Source organism: Callionymus lyra, chromosome 14 (assembly GCF_982586985.1).
Source record: "Callionymus lyra chromosome 14, fCalLyr1.hap1.1, whole genome shotgun sequence".
In the NCBI taxonomy this organism is placed as follows: Eukaryota; Metazoa; Chordata; class Actinopteri; order Syngnathiformes; family Callionymidae; genus Callionymus; species Callionymus lyra.
In genome coordinates, this window is record NC_141831.1 from 3,501,317 (window position 1) to 3,527,586 (window position 26,270).

The 26,270-nt window shown below is 37.0% G+C and overlaps 1 protein-coding gene across 1 annotated transcript; it reads left to right on the plus strand.

Moving 5' to 3' along the window:
• The first annotated feature begins 425 nt into the window (after window positions 1-425).
• LOC148065732 (RING finger protein 145-like) lies at window positions 426-24,386 on the plus strand. The gene is made up of 12 exons (XM_087807259.1): window positions 426-585; window positions 10,191-10,436; window positions 13,961-14,069; window positions 15,236-15,327; window positions 15,387-15,622; window positions 15,689-15,864; window positions 17,413-17,553; window positions 17,682-17,864; window positions 17,926-18,073; window positions 19,036-19,158; window positions 19,227-19,460; window positions 21,091-24,386. Exons 2-12 carry the CDS (start codon window positions 10,253-10,255, stop codon window positions 21,502-21,504), a joined length of 2,040 nt encoding a protein of 679 aa, XP_087663385.1. The 5' UTR covers window positions 426-585; window positions 10,191-10,252; the 3' UTR covers window positions 21,505-24,386.
• The last annotated feature ends 1,884 nt before the right edge of the window (window positions 24,387-26,270 follow it).

Sequence of the window (26,270 nt, forward strand, 5' to 3'; positions counted from 1 at the left end):
TGTTTAAGCGCTTTGTAACCCTGGTCTGAAAAAGCGCTATATAAATACAAATTACTTACTTACTTACTTACTTACATTGATTCCATTCACATCTTGAATGAAAAAAGGCTTTATTTATTCATTTTAAACGGTCATACGAACGCCTTTGTTGCGAATTCCTTTAGATTATTCACACAATTATACACAGAGAGATAAAGCATTAAGTCATTAAAATGTCCAAAAACAAGAAAAAACGTGTATTATGATTTCTCTCAAGCGTCTGAGCAGCTGGCGCGCCGGGGTCGGGGTCAGGCTCAGGGTCAGGGTCAGGGTCCTGCAGGGGTCACACTAGTTCACAGAAACAACAACATCTTCAACAAACGCGCTGATGGGACGGAGGCCCCGGCGCGCATGCGCGCTGCCGCTCCATCCGTGCGCTGGACATAATGGCTGCTCGGAGGGATGAGCGGTCGGGCCACAACAACTCGTGAGTCTGTGGCGCTCGCAGGGCCCTTAACTCGAGCGGAGCCACGTTAAAATGATAGATATCCGACCCGAAAAGAACGTCGAAACAGTTTCGAGTCGCACAAACGTCGTCCTTCGAAGGTAAGTTGACGTTTTTGATTCGCTTGCTAAGTGTTGCTACTCGATGTAGCCACTTCCGATGCTACCTCCGGAGGGAGGGGTCTCACTCCCACACTCACTCCTTTAAAACACTCTTTATCTGGGCTGCATTCATGTGAGCAGACACTTAAAACAAACAACGTGTATTTATTGTAGTTCCACACAGGTTTATAGAAGTGATGCTAACGATGCTAACGGACTAGCCTCCAGTGTTGGCTCAGTGCCAGCAGCCTCCTCATCTTCTGCAGCTGCAACATTTTAACTCTTAAAACAAGCCCATGTGTGACAGCTTTTCTTATAAGAACCACTTTCCCCTGGTCACAGAAGATGAGACACACTTGGCTGAAGTGTCGCAGTTGAGTTTCTTTTCCTCCTCGTCGAGCCAGAGGTTACTAGAGTTCATGGATCCATCCTCGCATCTGTCAACAGTGTCGTGGTTCATCTCTGCAGACTTGACTTTAAAACACGTCCAGAACCAGCACATCGTCGTCCAAGCATCGCTGCTAATGGGTTTTACGTGATGGAAATACCGTTGACGACTTTTGTTATGTAAGCGGTGGTGCTGCCAGGAGATGCTCTGTCCGGTGTTGGATCTTATGTAACGAATCAGCTTCTGGTCCTGCGGAAATGTTGCTTCATCACCCAGAGACGAGAAGAACTGTCGCTCTCAACACATCCATAGGAAGACGAGAAGAACTGTCGCTCTTAACACATCCATAGGAAGACGAGAAGAACTGTCGCTCTCAACACATCCATAGGAAGACGAGAAGAACTGTCGCTCTCAACACATCCATAGGATGGACTGTTCAATACATGCGGACTCGTAACAATGATGTCGTAAACTTTTCTCTATAGTTGTGCCAAGTTAGAATATAATTGATATTTAGGTTCAGTTTATTTATTTAAAAGGACAATGTGTAGTTACATTAAAAAGATGCTGCACCAGATTCAACACGATGCTACTTTCCATCTTTAGTCCTCAACAAAGACAGTTTACATGATACATCACATACAAATAAAGCAAAAACCCAATGATATACATCTAATAATGTCAATGATGGCCAAATACCCGTCTGGTACTATTGGTGCGAGCAGGACTGGTGGCTCTATAAGTCAGTCTTTGACAGCCTGTAATGGGGCTGGGTATTGAGTTTCTCGTTTATTATGTGGCACTGACCAAAATGCTTATTTAAAAGTATCGTCATGCTTTGTTTTTTTTTTTAGTACCAATTTTCTGTAGTACCACGAAGAACAGAAAAACTGATAAGTGACAAAGGCGGTCGACGTAGAAGATACATTTGTTACTCAAGTGTTAAATTCACCAGAAATTATTTATTATTATTATTTTTTCTACATGTAAGTTAATTTTGTTTTCGTTATAATTGATCTTATAAAATTGGTATAAAAGAAAGGAATGTTCAGGATCCGGTATCGAAGTGAAAGTGTCAATATCTGTGCAGGTATCAACATTTTTACATCAATACCCAGCTTTTGTTAACAAAGAAGCTCAGGGACAAAAGTCCTTTTTGACTTTGAGACTAGTGCTGTGTCTCAAATCGTATACTTGTACTCAAAGTTAGTATTTTTAGTGCGTAAGTGCGTCTCAATTCTTAGTATGCGAAATTGAGTGCCCCATGCACGCTAAATTGTCACTAAACAACCACAAAACTGAGGTGGTTCGACGGACACTAACCACCCTACACAGCTGCCATCTTAGTGATGTAGTAAACGGAAGTCAAGTCATATATTTATGCATATATATTCATATACTTACAGGTGTATTTTCAGCCAACAGTAGGAGGATAAACACGTCTTCGGTGCTGATACCGGCGTAAATATCTCGCCAATATTTAGTTTCTCATATTTTCTTCCAAACTTGCAAAACATGCTGCCAGCAGGTGGCAATAGTGTTCCTACAGCTGCTTGCAACCATTGTTAAATAGTAGTAGAAGAAGAAGATGTCGCGTCATTTCCTGTTAGTGCGTAGCAGCAGAGTTTTGATTTGAGACATACTATCTGTGGAGAATTAGTTACTAGTTAGTATGTACACTATCCTGATGATACTAACTTCTAGTATACTAAGAGAAGTATGTTTGAGACATACTATCTGTGGAGAATTAGTTACTAGTTAGTATGTACACTATCCTGATGATACTAACTTCTAGTATACTAAGAGAAGTATGTTTGAGACATACTATCTGTGGAGGATTAGTTACTAGTTAGTATGTACACTATCCTGATGCATACTAACTTCTAGAATACTAAGAGAAGTATGTTTGAGACATACTATCTGTGGAGGATTAGTTACTAGTTAGTACGTACACTATCCTGATGATACTAACTTCTAGAATACTAAGAGAAGTATGTTTGAGACATACTATCTGTGGAGAATTAGTTACTAGTTAGTACGTACACTATCCTGATGCATACTAACTTCTAGTATACTAAGAGAAGTATGTTTGAGACATACTATCTGTGGAGAATTAGTTACTAGTTAGTACGTACACTATCCTGATGCATACTAACTTCTAGTATACTAAGAGAAGTATGTTTGAGACATACTATCTGTGGAGAATTAGTTACTAGTTAGTACGTACACTATCCTGATGCACACTAACTTCTAGTATACTAAGAGAAGTATGTGATTTGAGACGCAGCATAGGATTTATTGTCCCCAAAGGGGATTTTCACTGTGTTTGTTTGACATGCATCATAAGACCACAAACCTTCCTGCATAATACTTTCATAGTGGTTTTCACCGCTTTTCCACTCTGTGGTTTCTACGTCTGATGGATTGTTGGGTCACCCACACATGTAACTTGTATAACAGTTGAACCCAAGTGATCTAACTGCAGCTGTTCCCACCGTTTGTTTTACCGTGTCGGTCAGTGCGAGGCTTGTATCAGAATCACAATAAAAAAAAACTAAAAAAAACCTTTTGACAGGTGGGTCAAAGGTGCTTTATTGTCCTTGTAAAGTTTTTAAACTTGACGTGTTTATAAACGAATCAATCGCCAAAAGCCTCTTGAATTATCTGCCAATCAAGTCTAAGAGATTGATGCAACAAAATGGAGTCTATGAAAGTGATTTGTATACCATTCTTGTTGTGTACGGGTTGTCTTTCGTTCTGAGGATTTTCTGTCCTGAAGAAAAAAGAGTTCCTGTGAAGAAGGGTCAAAGATTTAAGCCTCAAAGGTTTAGATCATATAACTGTTAAACAAACACCTGAAATGAGTTTCTGCTTTGACTCGGTTATGTTTACTATCTGCACAACCACATCAACACTTTAATTTATTTTCATATATTTCCATAAACAAGGAAATGCTATAAAACTGAAGAGACGCACACGATCAAGACCTTTGCTTCAGCTACGATGACATTTTTAAACAATACATTTGGTCAATTGCTCATGTTAAGTTTCTCAGCTGCAGATCTGTACTTGGGACTGACATAGTGGCAGAAATGTGTTTAATTCTCTTCAGAGGCTCTGAAAATCATAAAGCTTGGGTCACATGAAGCTGCATTTTCAGGCGTTGTGAGTATCGTTTGGCTAAACAAATCCGCCGGTGTTTGTTGTGCGAGTTGAAGTTGGAATTAATGTTCAGAGTGAGTCGTGTCAATAGAAAAATCAAGTTTGTGTCACTTCTTGATGTTGCTTTCATAGTGTTTTATCTCTTAGCAAAAGTGGTGTATAACGGCTTTAAATGAGGTCAATAATCTGGGCCTCGTTTCCTGCGACTACCTTAATGTTTGCTCCTATATATACCCGTGGTTTATTAACGACGATCCTTAATCTTTGATCAGAAATCTTTTTGCAATATTCAAGTCACACGTGGTAACATTTTTTATGGGGTGTGTGAATTTCCATTGCCCTTGAAGTAAATGTGTTTTTTGTTTCCTTATTTGCTTTTATGTTTACCCTAAACTAGATTCTGCTGCGTGAAAACCATTTCAACATTTGAGGCCAAGTGTGACCTTAATAGCTGTCGTAACAGGTTGAGCGAAGGAAAAGCCACAACAAAGAGGAAGTAACACGATCACTTATCAATTGTCCGTGACAAGGAAGCTGGTGTGAAGTGAAACATTTGTGACATTTAAAAATGCTTGAGGCTCTGTCGGTTCTCAGTCGTCCCCCATAGAATAGTTGAGCAGGAAGTATTCATGCATGTAATTATTTGACACCATAATTAAGTTTAAACTCAGACGAACATGGATTTTTTTCAGTTCCTCGTGTTCAAATCCAGTCTGTGCCCTCGCATTTTGTGGTGCTTTGTATTCAGAAATGCAGCAAAAAATCCACTAAAGGTGCTCCTGCAGTCCTCGCCTATAGATGGAAACAAATGAGGGCATATAAAATACTTGCTGATACGAAGGTCTTAGCTCCGTAGGTGGCTCTGTTTAGAGTTGCAAAGAATAACAGCCCAATGAATTTGAGTTAAGTTGTCTTCAAACTGAAAGCGGCTTTGAAATCTTCGTCCTTCCCCAGAATATCTACAAATGTTTTTAGATTATATCTAATGTACTTGTTGATGGATATATCAAAAATATGTCACTGTCCTTCAAGAAACATCTTAAGACATTTTTATTTGTTCAGGCTTTTCCTTGATTTTCTGGAACTCCTTATTCTCAGTATTGTCTTGACCTTTTAAAGTATTTATTTTATTGAGTATTATTTTGATTGTTTAAGCGCTTTGTGACCCTGGTCTGGTAAAGCGCTCTATAAATAGAAATCACTTACTTACTTTAAAAACTAAATCCAAAATGTTAGTTACCTAGTTGTAAAGTTACTTATCAAGAAGAGTTTCTACTGTTACAGTTTATATACAACATTTTTCTTTAGTTGTACAACTTTATATGAGCAGAATAATGACGAGATATTCTGTTAAGTGTACGTTTAATGTATTTGTACTTAATAAAATGGTTTGTCAAACAATACTTTTATAATATCGTAAATCCGGATGTGAACTGGATGTTAAAACAAACTGATAAAAATGTCTCGGTTTATAGAAAAAAACAAAAAAAACCAGCAGGTGATGTTTAAAGAGTTTGAATAGAACTTTGACACCTGTGAAGACAAACTGTAGGTTGTAACAGTTTTGTGTCTCACAGCTGTTTCCAGACTAAAGTAGGTCGACGTTCGAGAGCAAACACGATGGACTTCTTTAACGTGTCCTTAAACTTGAAGTCGGCTCTGTGAACTGTGCATTATCACGGATTTAAAGAATGGAGCTTCACGTCTCGTGACTCAACTGTTGTCTTCATCTTAAGCTTTCAACATTTTTCATACGAGAGCGAAATCTACGTCCATCGCGTCACTTTAATCGCGCCTGCATCGTCGCTACAATGTGCTGAGCTCAATCCTTTCGAGACTTTCTGGCTCGGATTCATTTATCCACCGAAGGGAAAACACGGATTAAATGATCCCAGTAATTGTGAACGTCCCATCTGCCACTTTTTACACATTAATTTGTACGATGACATTAAAAGAGTGCGAGCAGTCTGTGCCGCAGCAGTGCTGGCGCTGACGTCGAGTGTTAACTCTCGTGTATTGTTGGCAGGAAGTTTGACGAGGCAGGTGTTATTCGACTACAATACGATTGAAGGTGAGGTTCGTTGCAGGACACGGTGGCTGGAACTTTGTATCGGCTGTCCTGGACTAGGTGGTCACTCTTTCTGCAGAGACCCGTTGGTATGGATTAAGGCTGCACGATAAAAGGAAAAGATATCGAAAGCGTGATAATTTGTAATTTTTTTTATTGTATAAATCAATCATTTCTTAAATGCTCACTTTGACCAATCAGTGTCACGTTCTGTAAAGTTGTCGATTTGTACTTCTATGTCTCGTTGTTGTTTACATCTCCGTCCGTCTGTGAACTGTGCAGCTTGTTAGGCTCGGTTGCTATGACGAAAAGCGCTATATAAATACAAATTACTTACTTCATTTTAAAAAGCCTGCCATAAAAACTCAATCCAAAATGTAAGTTACCCAGTTGTAAAGTTACTTTTCCTGAAGAGTTTCTACCATTACAGTATATAAACAACATTTTTCTTAGTTGTACCACCTTATATGAGCAGAATAATGACAAGAGATATTCTGTTAAGTGTACGTTTCATTTATTTGTATTTAAAAAAAAAATGGTTTGTCAAACAATACTTTTTTAATATCGTAAATCTGGATGTGAACTGGATGTTAAAACAAACTGATGAAAATGTATCGGTTTTATATCGAAAACATGATAATTTATCATTTTTTTTATTGTATAAATCAAGCATTTCTTAAACGCTCACTTCGGTCAATTAGTGTCACGTTCTGTAAAGTTGTCAGTTTGTACTTCTATGTCTCGTTGTCGTTTACGTCTCCGTCCGTCTGTGAACTGTGCAGCTTGTTAGGCTCGGTCGCTATGGCGACGCGTCTTGGCTCAGTATATCAACGGAAGTAATACTAACTTCTGATCTAGTCAAACACTAGTGATCCAGTGAAGTAATACTAACTTATGATCTAGTCAAACACTAGTGATCCAGTGAAGTAATACTAACTTGTGATCTACTCAAACAGTAGTGATCCAGTGAAGTAATACTAACTTATGATCTAGTCAAACACTAGTGATCCAGTGAAGTAATACTAACTTGTGATCTAGTCAAACACTAGTGATCCAGTGAAGTAATACTAACTTATGATCTAGTCAAACACTAGTGATCCAGTGAAGTAATACTAACTAATGATCTAGTCAAACACTAGTGATCCAGTGAAGTAATACTAACTTATGATCTAGTCAAACACTAGTGATCCAGTGAAGTAATACTAATTTATGATCTAGTCAAACACTAGTGATCCAGTGAAGTAATACTAACTTATGATCTAGTCAAACACTAGTGATCCAGTGAAGTAATACTAACTAATGATCTAGTCAAACACTAGTGATCCAGTGAAGTAATACTAACTTATGATCTAGTCAAACACTAGTGATCCAGTGAAGTAATACTAACTAATGATCTAGTCAAACACTAGTGATCCAGTGAAGTAATACTAACTTATGATCTAGTCAAACACTAGTGATCCAGTCACTCGTCTCTTTCAACCTCCTTTGTTAAAGCAACATATTGTAAGAACTTTTCATCAGTTGTTTTCTCATAAGATCGTGAACTTCCAAACGAGTGTAAACCTTTAATGAGCTAAGATTCATCAGCACTAACTTTATTAAACACCTAATCACGCATCACGACAGAGAATATGATCAGATCAGAGAAACAAGAAAGACGAAACGAAGCAGTCGTAACCGAGCGGCCTTCGTGTAGAGAAGCCGACTATATTCTGTTGGTGTAATGAGCATCAACTCTGTTTATTTTCTTTCTTTTCTCTTCCCATCTTGTGCAGCAGACTCTGTCAACAACCCAGAAACGACAAGAGTGTGTCCGACCCGCCCTCGCACATAAATATGCCCCAACAATGTTCTTACAGAGACACAGTCTGTTACACAGTTAACTTTGCTGTTCTGTAGAGACGAGAGAAACTCCGTTGATGCAGGAAAGTCAACAATAAACGTTTTTGTTAGTGTTAGTGTTGACTTCATCGTTGAATCTGCCTCGATTAATAGAGTTTGGTTTTAATTCTGGTTAAATAAAGGCTGATAGCGCTGAGTTGCGTGTGTGATGTCATCGCTAAGTTTGAATTCCAGAAAATTCAGGAAAATCAATAAAGACACAAAAATACATTTAAGTTTAGTTTAGTCAAAACACTGTTAAATGCTTTACTAACTTACTTTTAAATCGTGTCAAATCAGATTGTTTATTTTATTTTTATACAAAAAATAATAAATAAAATAACGAATGTAAAGTAAAATTTTAATTCAACGGTTAATTATAAATATTCAGCATCAACTTTTAAAGCTGATGTTTGGACTCATTTTGGCTTTAAAACGTAGTTTAAAGTAAAACAAATAAATGAAACACAGACAGATACTGGATATTACTCCAGGTTGTATTGAGATGTTGATGCACTTCATTGTTGATGTAAGTTTACATTTGTTTATTTTTTGACAATCACTTTCCTACAAACACTTACCCATTTCATTAGAGAAAGTATTTGTTCATTTCTTTGCTGTAAAAGCCAGAAAAATGGTTATATCTTTGGAAAATACAATATATTGTTGTTACTACAGTATTGCAATTTATCGTTGTTACTACAGTATCCCAGTATATATCGCAATATATCGTTGTCACTACAGTATCCCAGTATATATCGATGTTACTACAGTATCCCAGTATATATCGCAATATATCGTTATTACAGTATCCCAGTATATATCGTTGTTACTACAGTATTACAATATATCGCAATATATTGTTGTTACTTCAGTATCCCAGTATATATCGTTGTTACTTCAGTATCCCAGTATATATCGTTGTTACTACAGTATTGCAATATATCACAATATATATTTGTTACTACAGTATCCCAGTATATATCGTTGTGACTACAGTATCTCAGTATATATCGCAATATATCGTTGTCACTACGGTATCCCAGTATATATCGTTGTTACTACAGTATCCCAGTATATATCGTTGTTACTACAGTATTACAATATATCGCAATATATCGTTGTTACTTCAGTATCCCAGTATATATCGTTGTTACTACAGTATCCCAGTATATATCGATGTTACTACAGTATCCCTGTATATATCGCAATATATCGTTGTTACAGTATCCCAGTATATATCGTTGTTACTACAGTATCCCAGTATATATCGATGTTACTACAGTATCCCTGTATATATCGCAATATATCGTTGTTTCAGTATCCCAGTATATATCGTTGTTAATACAGTATTACAATATATCGTTGTTACTTCAGTATCCCAGTATATATCGTTGTTACTACAGTATCCCAGTATATATCGTTGTTACTACAGTATTGCAATATATCACAATATATATTTGTTACTACAGTATCCCAGTATATATCGTTTTGACTACAGTATCCCAGTATATATCGCAATATATCGTTATTACTACAGTATCGCAATATATCATTGTCACACATGTATCGTGATGCTAATATATCGTTATTACTACAGTATCGCAATATATCATATTGTCACACATGTATCGTGATGCTAATATATCGTTATTACTACAGTATCGCAGTATATCATATTGTCACACATGTATCGTGATGCTAATATATAGTTTCGCCAGATTCTTCGCCAGAATACACGGCGCTAGTAGTGACAGTTTTCCTACAATTAAATAATTATAGAAACTCAATAAATCCTTGTTCCTACAGTATTGCAGTATATTGTTTCCTGATGAGTATCATACGAGGTACACACACCTCTGATCCACATTTGTGTGGAACGTAAGAACGACAGAAAGCGTTCACAGGAAAACCACAGGCGTGTTTAAACCTTGTTGTTGATAAGATTCTCTGCTGCTTGGTTCTGATCTTGTTGTTCCTGTTGATTTCCTGCAGTGAACGATGCAGTAGAACCTTCTCTGCTTCACCTTCTCCTGACCTCCTCCATGATTCCTGTCATCCCTCCGTTCTTTCACACACTGACTCTTATTTGTTGTTTCTCTGCAGCTTCGCAGCGTTTACGTCTTAGTGGTCAGTTCTTCCGACGGATCAGAAGGTAAACCCAAGCCATGGCGCTGAAGGACCGGGTGGAGGCGGTTCTGAACGTGGGCCTGCGGGTCCCCAGCATCATGCTGCTGGACGTCCTGTACCGCTGGGACGTCAGCTCCTTCTTCCAGAAGATCCAGCGCTCCAGCCTCTCCAACAACCCGCTGTTCCAGTACAAGTACCTGGCGCTGTACCTGCACTACGTAGGTCAGTCCAGGATCTCACACTGAACATCTGAACATCTGAACATCGGAATGTAAAATCATAAGGATGTACTTTTATATTTAAATACACATTTTTATGCCTAACTTGAGCTTTTATGTTTTTAGATTCTCCTCTTTCTGTTCAGTCATTTAGTGTTGTTACTACAGTATCTCAGTATATATCGCAATATATCGTTGTTACTACAGTATCTCAGTATATATCGCAATATATCGTTGTTACTACAGTATCCCAGTATATATCGCAATATATCGTTGTTACTACAGTATCCCAGTATATATCGCAGTATATCGTTGTTACTACAGTATCTCAGTATATATCGCAATATATCGTTGTTACTACAGTATCCCAGTATATATCGCAGTATATCGTTGTTACTACAGTATCTCAGTATATATCGTTGTTACTACAGTATCCCAGTATATATCGCAATATATCGTTGTTACTACAGTATCTCAGTATATATCGCAATATATCGTTGTTACTACAGTATCTCAGTATATATCGCAATATATCGTTGTTACTACAGTATCCCAGTATATATCGCAATATATCGTTGTTACTACAGTATCCCAGTATATATCGCAGTATATCGTTGTTACTACAGTATCTCAGTATATATCGCAATATATCGTTGTTACTACAGTATCCCAGTATATATCGCAGTATATCGTTGTTACTACAGTATCTCAGTATATATCGTTGTTACTACAGTATCCCAGTATATATCGCAATATATCGTTGTTACTACAGTATCTCAGTATATATCGCAATATATCGTTGTTACTACAGTATCTCAGTATATATCGCAATATATCGTTGTTACTACAGTATCTCAGTATATATCGCAATATATCGTTGTTACTACAGTATCTCAGTATATATCGCAATATATCTTTGTTACTACAGTATCTCAGTATATATCGCAATATATCGTTGTTACTACAGTATCTCAGTATATATCGCAATATATCGTTGTTACTACAGTATCTCAGTATATATCGCAATATATCGTTGTTACTACAGTATCTCAGTATATATCGCAATATATCGTTGTTACTACAGTATCTCAGTATATATCGCAATATATCGTTGTTACTACAGTATCCCAGTATATATCGCAATATATCGTTGTTACTACAGTATCTCAGTATATATCGCAATATATCGTTGTTACTACAGTATCTCAGTATATATCGCAATATATCGTTGTTACTACAGTATCTCAGTATATATCGCAATATATCGTTGTTACTACAGTATCCCAGTATATATCGCAATATATCTTTGTTACTACAGTTTCCAAGTATATATCGCAATATATCGTTGGTATTACAGTATCCCAGTATATATCGTTGTTACTACAGTATTACAATATATCACAATATATCGTTGTTACTACAGTATCCCAGTATATATCGCAATATATTGTTGTTACTACAGTATCCCAGTATATATCGTTGTTACTACAGTATCCCAGTATATATCGTTGTTACTACAGTATTACAATATATCACAATATAACGTTTGTTACTACAGTATCCCAGTATATATCGTTGTTACTATAGTATTCCAGTATTTATCGTTGTTACTACAGTATCCCAGTATATATCGTTGTTTCTACAGTATCCCAGTATATATCGTTGTTACTACAGTATCCCAGTATATATCGTTGTTACTACAGTATCCCAGTATATATCGTTGTTACTACAGTATCCCAGTTTATATCGTTGTTACTACAGTATCCCAGTATATATCGTTGTTACTACAGTATCCCAGTATATATCACAATATATAGTAGATTCTCCTCTTTATTTAGTGTTGTTTATTCTGGTTGATATGGCAAGAAAATTGAACCAGTCCACCGGTGTGTGTCATTAATGTTATACTAAAGAAAATAGTTCCACTTTTTTCACTTCAAGGTTAAACAAGTTAAGCCTGGAAACGATGAGACAATGTCAGACATTTATCAATTTATTTTCCGGGCATATATGTGTTTGTAGTTCAACCTTTTCAGGGGTGAAAACTGACCTCATTTGAAGGGGCTTTCAAGAGCTTAAAGGAGAAAAAAAAAAAGAAACCACAGGGTTTTTAATGCTGAAATTGGCCTTGAATTACTTAAAGAGTTAGTTCACCCAAAATCTTTGCTGCCAAAAATGTATATTACAGTTGCTATCATAAATACATTTTCTTAGTTTAAAAATACACACCAAAAAACATCCAAATACCTTCATACTGCTCGTCTGTAACGTCCCTGTTGTATTGAAGCTACACATGAGGAATCGTTCCTGAATTTTTTTTTACCATAAACTTTATAATAGTAATTTATATTATATATTACTAAGTGCAGTCTGTAGACCCTGGTGACTTCTGAGATAGTTACCTGTAATCTTTCCTGTCTTTGTAGCATGTTAGCATTTTAGCTTCTGCTAAAAAATATGCTTAAAATATGTTTAATTCTTTGTTCTGAACAGAGTCTCATGCCAAGGCCTCAATATAAAATGATTTTTACAGACGAGCATTATGGAGGTATTTGTCTTTACAATTTTCTTATTCCTTCTTGTCCAAAAATATACTTAAAAACAAGCAAACATTTCCGCTTCTAACTCAAAAAAACAAACAGATTACTCTCAAAATAATCCCAACCCTTAGTCAACACGAGGGCGAGTAGAAAACGAGCGATGTTTGAATTGTGAATCACTTTAAAGGTGAATTGATCTTGTATTTGTTTGTCTTCTTTTCTTCAAACCATTATAGACTCAACGACTCTTTTCAGGATTAACTCTGGAACTAGCATTTTTTTTACCCCTGGTTTCAGTTGTGAAGGAAAAAACTAAATTCACTAGAAATAAACATCAGTTTTGGTTTGATCTACATCACTTAAAACACTACGATTATGTGTGTTTGTGTCCTGAATAAACTATCTAAAGGTTAAGCTCCAGCTTGTCTCATTTTTGCTGCTGCTAAACAACACTTTCTCCTTTGTTTAGAGACTTTTACTGGCTTTGCTGCTGGAAAGATTTTGTCGTGAGCTTCACCAATAAAAGTAGGAGCTCACAGGAGCACGTTAGAAAAAAACACTGGTTGTTTTCAGACGATGGTTTCCTTTTAGCAACTCGTTACTTTGAATCAATGCTCTCTGATCGTTGAACTGATGCACCATCATTGTGAGGTTATTCTTGAAAGAAGAAAAGCGCTGTTGGTGTGTGTGTGTGTGTGTGTGTGTGCGTGTGTCTAAGCCAGATTGGCTGAACCTGGTTAATGACCCAGTCCTTGTGGAATGCACAGGGAAAGCTGCTGCTGCCCAGAACTGTGAGCTGGAAAGTGTGTTCTCTGCAGTTTTTGGGGCATAACTGTGGCGAGCCGCTTGTTTTGCAGCGAGCTTATCGGAAACTGACATCATCTCGGTGCAGAAAAGCTGCTCGTCGTTCACATAAACGCACAAATGAAAGTGACATTTCTATCCAGCGGTCCTCAGCACTGATGGTGTTTTACGGTGTGTTTCACAGGCTACATCCTGAGCCTGGTGCTGCTCACTCTGCCCCGTCAGCACCTGGTGAAACTCTATCTGTACGTTCTCACGGCGCTGCTGCTGTTCGCTGGACACCAGGTCTCCAGGTAAACAAAGTCATTATGATAAAGCCTAGAAATAATTGTGAACGTTGAGGCCCTTCTTCAAACAAGTACTACATTTATTTTTTAGCCAACGCAATATATAAATCATGAGATTCATTCTGTGTTTTTTTTGGGCTAAAAGTCGCACTTATAAACCTTTTTATTTTTTCCAAATTCGACCGTGATCCAAATGTTTTAATTCTGATTTTACTTACTGACCTTGAACTGAGAAAACTATGTAAAACTGTGAACTTCTCTGTAGTATTAATCCCAGAGTCACTCTAGTATTACTCGGTTAGTCTCTGGGAATAATACTAAAGATACTCGGGAAATACAACACAGTCTCTGTAGTATTCTTCCGAGAATCTCTAGTATTATTCCCAGAGTCTCTGTAGTATTACTTTGCAAGTCTCTGTTGTATTACTCCGTTAGTCTCTGTATTATTACTCCGTTAGTCTCTGTAGTATTACTCCGTTAGTCTCTGTAGTATTATTCCTAGAATCTCTGTAGTATTATTCCTAGAATCTCTGTAGTATTATTCCTAGAGTCTCTGTAGTATTACTCCATTAGTCTCTGTAGTATTATTCCCAGAGTCTATGTAGTATTACTGTGCTAGTCTCTGTAGTATTACTCAGTTAGTCTCTGTATTATTATTCCTAAAGTCTCTGTAGTATTATTCCTAAAGTCTCTGTAGTATTACTGAGCGAGACTCTGTAGTATTACTCAGTTAGTCTCTGTAGTATTACTGAAGGAGTCTCTGTACTATTACTCAGTTAGTCTTTGTAGTATTATTCCATGAGTCTCTGTAGTATTTTGTCATTTTACAAGCGTAAAACCCTGTATAATTACACAAAACACTTAACTCAAAATACAATAGTTGCATCATTTGTATCTTCTAACAATCGTTCATAAAAGCGTGTGAACCGTCGCTGCCAACACGACTCAAAACTTTATTGACACGACAGACTCTCACGTCACATGACCAAACACACACGCACCCCATTGGTCCACAGCAGCTTCATTCTGCAGGTATCTATCGAGAGAAATGAGCGAGGAGTTAACAACAATATGAGTCAACAGATCTTTATTAAAGTGTTTTAACTCCTAACATCTGGTCTGAGAACATCTTCACCTCCAGTCAACACTCTTGTAATGAAACGGTTTTCCAGGGATTATGTCCGAAGTGAACTGGAGTCTGGCCACGAAGGACCCGTATATCTGGAACCCTTGTCCATGCAGAGGTTCACGACGGCGCTCATAGGTACGTCAGTGGAACACGACCCCGGTGACCTCAGCCTCTCAAGGTCACGCCTCCCTCAGGTCAGCTGGTGGTGTGCTCGCTCTGCTCCGGCGTCATGCAGACCAAGAGGATCTGGCTCTTCTCCGCTCATCTCCTCCCCCTGGTGGCCAGACTGTGCCTGGTGCCTCTGGAAACCATCGTGTTCATCAACAAGTTCTCCATGATCTTCACCGGCCTGGAGGTCATCTACTTCCTGGCGTCCAACCTGCTGGTGCCGTACAACCTGGCGAAGACGGCGTACAGAGAGCTGGCTCAGGTCAGCGTGGTCAGAGATCCAACTATGGTGGACGGTGGACGTTAAACATCTGACCTTCTCTTCCAGGTGGTGGAGGTGTACGGGCTGCTGGCGCTGGGAATGTCTCTGTGGAACCAGCTGGTCCTGCCGGTTCTGTTCATGTGCTTCTGGCTGCTGCTGTTCGCTCTGCAGATCTACTCCTACTTTAGCACCAGAGACCAGCCCACCTCCAGGGAGAGGCTGCTCTTCCTCTTCCTCACCAGGTATTTAGAATCAACCCATCCTTCACAGAGTTGATTCACTAAAGAAACATCTTTAAGTATTTAGCCAAAAAAAAAGTTAGTTTTATTTGCTCTTCTTCCCAATCGTTCATTAATTAAAAAAAAAATGTTATCAACTGAGTGGGGTCCCAGCTACCTCGGGTGAGAGGCGGGGGACACCCTGAGACACAACCTCTCACACACACACACACTCACATCGGGTGTATTCTATTTACTTCTGTATGTTTTTTGGATTGTGGGAGGAAACTGGAGTTATTTTAAAAAAATGATTGCATTTTTACTGTTTTAAGTGGCCATTAAATGGTGAAATGGCGCCTCCTACTGGTCAGAGTGAGAGATGACGGGAAGCTTAAAGCAGCGTCTTGAGTTCAGTTAAATACAGATGTTTAGAAAATGTATGTATTTCTTCTACACCAGGTCTTAGAACTTACGACCTACAGACCGCTTTGCCCTTGACATGATATTCTGTGACCATTTAGGCATCGTTTTTATGAGTCCATGTACAGTATATATATATTTTTTTATGAGTCCAGGCATGTATATATATTTTTATGAGTCCAGGAAAAAAAAAAAATAATAATATATATATATATATATATATATATATACACACACATATTTTTTTATGAGTCCATGTATATATATATATATTTTTTTACGAGTCCAGGCATGTATATATATTTTTATGAGTCCAGGAAAAATATATATATATATATGTATATATATATATATATATATATATATATATACACACACACATATTTTTTTACGAGTCCATGTATATATATATTTTTTTATGAGTCCAGGCATGTATATATATTTTTATGAGTCCAGGAAAAATATATATATATATATATACACACACACACACATATTTTTTTATGAGTCCAGGCATGTAAATATATTTTTATGAGTCCAGGAAAAAAAAAAATATATATATATATACACACACACATATTTTTTTATGAGTCCATGTATATATATATTTTTTTATGAGTCCAGGCATGTATATATATTTTTATGAGTCCAGGAAAAATATATATATATATATATACACACACACACACATATTTTTTTATGAGTCCAGGCATGTATATATATTTTTATTTATCAAATCTTGTCATTATACATTTTTGATCACAGTGGTCCCTCATTTATTGCGGGGGGTACGTTCTTAAAAATACTCGTGATTGATGATAAGTAATCGGGTTTATTTTTTACAATAATTACACAAGTTTTAAGGCTGTAAAACCCCTAACTACACATCTTTATACACTTTGTAGTATTACTCCGTTAATCTCTGTAGTATTATTCCCAGAGTCTCTGTAGTATTTTATCATTTTACAAGTGTAAAACCCTATAAAATTACACTAAACTCTTAACTTATAAATAAAATTGTTGTATCGTTTGTATCTTTTCACAATCGTTCATAAAAGCATGTGAACCGTTGCTTTTATGAACCGCTTTAATGAAGTTTCCTCGTCGCGCCGCATTATCAATAGTATTTGTTTTGTCTTCTCTCTCGGCCAGTATTGCAGAGTGTTGCAGTACTCCGTACTCTCTCCTGGGTCTGGTCTTCACCGTCTCCTTCATCGCCCTGGGAGTCCTGACCCTGTGCAAGTTCTACCTGCAGGGCTACCGGGCCTTCATGAACGACAACACCATGCACCGGTCAGCTGCTGATGATGATGATGATGATGATGATGATGATGATGATGATGATGATGATGATGATGATGATGATGATGAAGATGATGATGATGATGAAGATGTCGTCTCTAACTGTTGATGTCCTGCAGAGGGATGACGGAGGGCATCACCCTCCTGATCCTCGCCGTCCAGACGGGCCTCATCGAGCTGCAGGTCATCCACCGGGCCTTCCTGCTGTCCATCATCCTCTTCATCGTGGTCGCCTCCATCCTGCAGTCCATGCTGGAGATCGCCGACCCCATCGTTCTGGCCCTCGGAGCCTCCAGAGACAAGTGTGTTTCCATCTCTTCTCGCGTCAGATCCATACGGTTCCTGATCCTTTTCTCTTTGCAGGAGTTTGTGGAAACACTTCCGAGCCGTGTCTCTATGTCTGTTCCTGCTCATCTTCCCGGCCTACATGGCCTACATGATCTGCCAGTTCTTCCACATGGACTTCTGGCTCCTGATCATCATCTCCTCCTCCATCCTCACCTCACTGCAGGTAACCATGACAACCGTTTCAACTCCAACTTTCGTCCAGCTGTGTGTAGGCGTGTGTGTTGTTAAGAACCTGTGGATACATATCATGATACTATGATGTGATAGTGTAGTAACAAGTATACATGTGTAGTATTGTCCAGTACTTGACTCTGGTGTTGTGATAGTGTAGTAACAAGTATATATGTGTATTATTGTCCAGTACTTGACTCTGGTGTTGTGATAGTGTAGTAACAAGTATATATGTGTAGTATTGTCCAGTACTTGACTCTGGTGTTGTGATAGTGTAGTAACAAGTATATATGTGTAGTATTGTCCAGTACTTGACTCTGGTGTTGTGATAGTGTAGTAACAAGTATATATGTGTATTATTGTCCAGTACTTGACTCTGGTGTTGTGATAGTGTAGTAACAAGTATATATGTGTAGTATTGTCCAGTACTTGACTCTGGTGTTGTGATAGTGTAGTAACAAGTATATATGTGTAGTATTGTCCAGTACTTGACTCTGGTGTTGTAGTATTTACAGACCACATGACTCTTGACGAAGTCGTAACTACTTTCATTTGTTTTCAAACCAAAATATGTCCAAACATCAGCTTTAAAAGCTGCTGGACTCACTGTATCCTCTCGTCCTCAGTCATCGCCGGGATCTCGTTGTTTAGCTTGCGGAGGACGTTATGACTGCTGCCATCTAGAGGCCAGAAGTTACATTGCAAAAAAAAAATGAAAAAATGGTGTGATCATTTACATGTCGTAATCACAAGTTTAACAGATTGAGATATTTATTTTATATACACTTTACTGGAATATAAAGCATTAAAAACCTGATACATGTCAAGTAGGATTTGAAAGCCAAAGAAAACATTTTTTAATCTAAACATCTCTTGATCACGGATATTGTGTTTTTCAATTTCCTGCTCATGTATTTGTGTGAAAGTCCTTCTCATTGCTACGATGTGGACCAGGTTCTGGGAACGCTGCTGATCTACATCCTCTTCATGGTGGAGGAGTTCCGTAAAGCTCCGGTGGAGAACATGGACGAAGTCATCTACTGCGTCAACGGCACCTACAGGCTGCTGGAGTTCCTGGTGAGCCAAACGAAAACCCCCCCTCGAAGGCGAGTCCCATCACTAACCGGTGGTGGTCCTGGTCTCAGGTGGCCGTGTGCGTGGTCTGCTACGGCGTGTCGGAGACGGTGTTCGGGGAGTGGAGTGTGATGGGCAGCACCATCATCCTGGTCCACTCCTACTACAACGTGTGGCTGCGAGCACAGCTGGGCTGGCAGAGCTTCTTGCTGCGCAGAGACGCCGTCAACAAGATCAAGAGTCTGCCGACCGCCACCCACGCACAGCTGGAGACGCACAACGACATCTGCGCCATCTGCTACCAGGTGAGGGCGCTGTTGCACTCTCACGGGATCACAGTGTTTTAGTTTGTCTTTAGAAAGATGTTCACAGTAAAGATCAACAATCTACTTGCATGCAATACCTCTATTTAAATGACTACAAAGTATGTTTTTGATACCTTTATTTAAATGTGTGAAGAAAATGTGTATATATTATATAAAAGCATTTATGGAATATTAAGAAAAGACATTCAAGGACAAAAGACGGATAAAATGAGAAAAAAGTGCCGTAAAACAAAGACAAAACATTTTAAAACAAACTCATTTAAAAGAAATGATAATATACTGAATTAACAAAGTAGAACAAAAGATGAACAATGTACTTGCATGCAATACTACCTTCTATCAAATCACTTTTTTTTAAAATAATAATAATAATAAAAGTTTATTTAAATGTTTAAATATATATATATATTGTCAAATATATAATAAAAGTAATTGAAAAGAAATTATAATATACTGAAGTAACAAAATAGAACAAAAGATGAACAATGTACTTGCATGCAATACTACCTTCTATCAAATCACTTTTTAAAAAAAAAATAATAATAATAATAAAAGTTTATTTAAATGTTTAAATATATATATATATATATAATAAAAGTAATTTAAAAGAAATTATAATATACTGAATTAACAAAGTAGAACAAAAGATAAACAATGTACTTGCATGCAATACTACCTTCTATCAAATCACTTTTTTTTTTAATAATAATAATAATAAAAGTTTATTTAAATGTTTAAATATATATATATATACATGTATATATATTGTCAAATATATAATAAAAGTAATTTAAAAGAAAGTATAATATACTGAAGTAACAAAGTAGAACAAAACTACTACAATATATTTATTGACATGATTTTTATCAAAATCTAAAAATTGTTTTATATCTTTATTTCAATGTGTTTTAAAGAAAATAAAATGAGTTTATCATTTAAAAGTGTTTATAAAATATTGAGGAAAGACATTCAAGGACAAAAGACAAATAAAAAATGTCTTAAAACAAAAGGAATTGTGTCTTTAAACAAAGACGGAAGATTTTTAAAAAAGGTTAAACAAAAGATTAAATATTAGAATGTTATTATTGACATGTTTTTATCAAAATCCAACAAGATTGTATATTATTAGTTTTATATCTTTTAATTTAACGTGCGTCACAGAAAACAAAAAGTATGCCTTAAAAAAGGAAAATACTGAAGTAACAACGTAAGACAAAACATGAAGTATTACTGAGTAACTATAACATGATATGATGAAAATCATAGTATTGTTGATTGATTGATTTGTAAACCTTTATTTAATGTGTGTATATAATATAATATAAGACAAGAAATAAAATGAAAACGAACAATTAAAATGTTAAGAATAAATTCTTAAAACAAAAAACTTTAAATGATCTTACATCGTGAAACAGAGAAACATTTTCTTTCTGTCGATTCTTTCTCTCCACTGACGGCCTGATGTTTCCGAATGAAGAGGCTAAAAAATATGGTAAAGAATAAATCGAATAAAAAATAAAATGAATAAAAAGTTGAAAAACCATATAAAAAAACGGTAAAAACAAACGATAAAAGTCACTAAAAGCAGATGAAAACACTGTGATTGCAGGACATGAGCTGCGCCGTCATCACGCCCTGCAGCCACTTCTTCCACGCCGGCTGCCTGAAGAAGTGGCTGTACGTCCAGGAGACGTGTCCTCTGTGTCACTCGCAGCTCAAGAGCCAAACTCCAGCCATCAACCCCGACGCTCCCGCCGCCAATCACGGCCCCTCGGAGCGCCAGGAGGAGCCGGCGGCCAGCAGGGGGCAGGAGAGCCCCAAGACAGAAGAAGAAGAAGAAGAAAGTGAATCATCGGCCGTTTCCCGTCGGGCTCCGAGCGACGACGGTTCGACTTCTTCCCACGCCTCGGACGCAGCGTCTCTTCCCTGCAGCTCATCGTCACCGACTCCTGTCGAGTCACACGAGTCACACGAGTCACACGAGTCACAGGACCCGGCTCCGCATCAAGACTCGACTCGGTAGACTTGGAAGACGTTTCATCCTCGCAGCCTCTGAGCCTCATCCCTGCACACCTGCATGATCTGCAAGGATTCACTAGTTCATCACATCAGTCTTTTCACAGGAAGTTCCACCGACTCGAAGGAATATCGATGGATTTAACGTTTTTAAACTTTTTTATTTGAGATGAAAAGGTCTTTTTAATGAAGTCAATATGCTGATACTATTCTTTCAAATTTAATAATTGTTTTAAACATGTAAATGTAGTTATTAATATTATTTTTATATATTAATTGTAGCCTTTTAAATTCTACATAAACACGTAGTTATTATAGTGAATTTAAACAAAATTAAACTATATATATATATATTTTTTAACTAATTTATTTTTCAATTATTGTAATTGGAATATAAATGAATAAATAAATGTATATTTAATGCAATTATTGGAAAAACCTTTCAATTTAGAAACGATTGAACAACAAAAATAAGTAAATGCTTAAAAAACAACAAAATGAAAAGTTTATAAACGTTAAATTCCTGGATTCATATTCTTACGACGATAAACTTCCAGAGCTGCAGTTGCATGTCACGTCTTGAGCGTTAAGTTTGGCTCCACGATCATCTTCATCATCATCATCATCATCATCATCATCATCTTCATCCTCCACACGCTTCCCTGGGACCAGATCGTGCCACGATGTCCCCGCAGAAGGTCCCGGACTCTGGATTATTATCACGGGCTGATGGTTGTGTTTTAAACAGCGACGCAGTCGAGTCATCGTCATGGTCACGGTCGATCGGCAGAGGTCAGAGGTCATCAGATGACCCCGGAGGTGCCACCAGGGCGCAGGTGCTTCGACGACCTCGTCATCATCATCATCATCATCATCATCATCATCTTCCTCCGACTTGTTTGGCTGGTCCCAGCAAAGAAGAAACTCTTCATCGCCAAACCTTTTTTTAATCCTCGATTGTTTTCGCGACGAGACGCTGCGTTTTTTTCTCTCCGAAAACTTTGTTACTTCCTGGTCCGACGTTCCTTGGTTTCTGCTCCTGAAGCTCCACGACAAGTTCTTACCAGCAAATCAAGAGAAGTTATTTTTGTAGCCAAAGCATGCGAGCGGCAGAGAGTTTGTATTGATGCTCGTTTCTGACGAGGATCTCAGTGGAACGTGGAAGGATTGGATTTAACATTTCAAATGAGGCTTTTTCTCAAGAATTATTGTGGTTTTTTTTGTTGAATTTTTAGCTATTTCTATATTTAAAAAGTAGCTTTTTTTGCTTTTAAATAACAAATAATTGAATTATTTACTTTTTTACACAGAGTTTAATATCCTTCATACATTAATTACATTATTTCCCCCTGAATTCAAATGTTGTTATTATTTGACGCCTTTTAAATTTGATCTAAAATGTTGGTTCAAATAGCTCCGCCTACTTCTGGTCATCTGTCAGTCACATGATCGTCTGCGTGTGTCCTGATTGGTTGAAAGTTCCATCAAGTTTTTTTTGTTTGTTTCTGGTGACAATTTTGAATTGAATTTAAAAGACTGAAGAATAAAAAAACATGGAACTTATAAAACATATTTTAAAATGATTGGAATCAGAAAATTAAACTCTGTGTAAAAATGTAATCAATCAACTTATTTGATTAAATAAGATATTCATTAAAAATCAGCCTTTAAATATAGAAATGATTGAATTCAATTATTTAAAAAAAAGCTTAAAACAACATAAATGTCGATGAATCATAAAGAAAATCATCATTTGAAATGTTAAATATTCTGATGACACTGATTTACTTCCACATATATTCATAGAATCTCCTCTTTTACGCGTTTGTTTCTCGGGTGGTTTGCATTTGCACTAAAGTCATTTATACGAGTCGCGCCGAAGCTCCAGATCCCGACGTGACGCGGCCGAACGTCTATATAAAGGTTGATCCTTTTCACCATGAAGCTTGTTTGATTGTCATGGTAACAGAGCTTTGGATGGGCTGTGGCGAGCTCTTCTTCTCCGCCGTCTATGACGCGCCCCTGGGAGCTGGCGTGATCGCTCCGGTGCCCTCTACTGGTAGGAGTGGGACCAGCTCGGCGCCGACGACGACGAGGAGGAGAAGTGGGGTCAGGGGTCATCGAAGACAGTATTACCACTATTATTACTCCAGGTCTTGAAGAGCGCAGGTTCTGAGAATGAATATGTGTCACATGTATGATCAAACTTGCTCTTCTTTTTTTTTTTAAACAGACACAAATGTAGAAGTTGATGTATTTTGCACATTAGAACTGAGTCCTGAACCATTTCCGTCTGTTTCCACTTGATTTCAAAACCGGTTCATTCCTCGAGTTATTGGGACGTTTATTTTATTTCATCTGCTCCGGTCGTCAGTTGTTGAGCTGCTTGACTGTATCTATGGAGGCCTCAGGTTCATGTTGAACGTCATGTTTGGTCTGAGCTTCACACCTGGTTCGAGCTCTTCCAACACGATGAAGCTTTTTATCTCGTCGACACGTCAGTCGACTTTGAGTTTCCCAACATTATTGCCAATTAAAATGTTTTTTTTCAACGTTAAAAATGTGTTTTTTCAACTGAAAAGTCATTAACGGTCGAGTCAGTCTGAGGTTGTTTTGCAGCAAATATGAAGAAAACAAAGTGTTATATGCGATGCTAACGCTAACGACAGCTAACGGTACAAACACGACGAGGAAATGACACAAACCAGAGCAAACGTTTGACTCAAAACACTTTTCTTTTTCGTTACATTTTCTCTTCGGCCAAACTCTGTCGAACATGTCGAGTCGTTGGTGTCTTGACTTCAGAGCCGGTGGTTCCGGTGGTTCTGGCATCGACTCGGATATTTTATGAACGAATGTCAGAAATAAAATCAAACCTTTCACTCGAAATGTGTCTCTTTTTATTACCGACGAGTCCACAAACATACACTATAATATTTATGCAAGTATTCTATGAAGTTTATCTTGTATTTTTTAATCATCTCCATGAAGTTGCAGGAGGTTCGTTGAAATATTAAATATCATTAATATCATGATTTCATGAAGACGTGAGAAGCAGAAGAATCACGAAGAGAATCTGACGAAGTTTATTTTTTACTAAACTCACTCGTCACATGACAAGGGTGTGAACAATTATACAATATGTAGAACTAATTAAATGATAACAAAATAAATGAATCTTAACTCGATCAGAAATGGTTTTATTATCAGATATTTTATTTGAGTTATGTTTTTCATATTTTATAAAATACAATTCAAATATTTCTAGATCTATTAAGAACTTCCCAGCCATCCTACCGCAGCAAATGTATTCTTTATTCAGAGTAAAAATTATAAATAAGATCGTAGCAGCAACTTTACAAAACAAATACAAACTAAAGGATAAAAATAAACAATAGTTGAAATAAACCTACTTCGATTAAAGCAAACATTTTGCGCAAAATAATGCAATAATTCGATACTTATTTAGGGTATTTATCAAAATGTTGTTTTTATTAAAACGCTGGATTTAAACACGTGATTCAAAACGGAAATGGATCGCCGGTATTTTAAAAGCTACTTCCGGTGTCAATAACGGGTGCAAATGATATATTTTTTAGAGAAAACTATTAATTCTTTGAATCTTCTGAAGCTTCACACGAGGTTCGACTTCAACAACAGGTTTGTCCATAAATAATTTTATCATCTTTACCTCAATGTTTAGCAGTTAGCTTAGCAACGATTAGCAACAAGCTAAGTCAAGCTAACTGTTTGAAACTCTCAATTAAAACTTTAAAATCTCCTGTAAAGACGCATTAAGAAAACATAATAATATCTCAAAGTCAAAACTGTACGTGTTTAAATATCATTATTTAATTCAAATGTTTATATTTAACGATACAATGACTGTTGTACATAAAAACAACAGATTTAATGAAATATATACAATTTAAACAATAACGAACTTTGTGTAAACTTGTCTTTTGACTTTAGCAAATATGTTGCAATTATTTTCTTCTTCTTTCAGCGGAAAACGCAAGAAAAAATGGGTAAGAAACGAATTTAAGGCGATTATGGGGGAAAATAAAAGTTTATTTTTGACATAGTTGTTGACACTGTAGTTCTATATTTCAGCCGCCAGGTGTCGCGGTTGTGCCTGTGAAGACGCTCGAGTCCAGCGGGAGAGTTTGAGTGACATATTTAAATATACTTTAAAATGTTCTTATTGAAAACATTACGACGAACAAAAACAATGATCGACAATGAAAGACACACGAGACACTAGTTAGCGTTGAATCCTCACGTTATGAATTAAACTCTTCTTTTTAAAAGGTAATAATTACGTTTTTAATTGTTTATTAATACATATGTTTTGATCCAGACATAAACAAATGAATCAAAACTACGATTAAATGACTAAACGATAATAATGTAATAAAGTCCCAGTAAATTAAGAGTTAAAAAAGTGTCCAGATTTAAATCAAATATTGATTTATTTCGTTTAAAGTGTCAAACGAGTTTAAAACCTTCATTGTGTTGATGCAAAAATAACAAAGTTCCTAATGACAGATGTCACTCAAAATCTTTTGCATGTCAGGAAAATTTGCTGGAGATATTAACGTCATTGTATTTTGAATAAATATATATATACGTGGATTAACGTCTTTTATTTGAGGTCATTAATAAGTTGTTATATTTATCCACACAACCCTAAAATAAATATTCCGCTCAAACGATCCCTGTGTTCACATGAATAATAAGAATAATCCTCAATTCAATCTCGTCTCCTAAAGG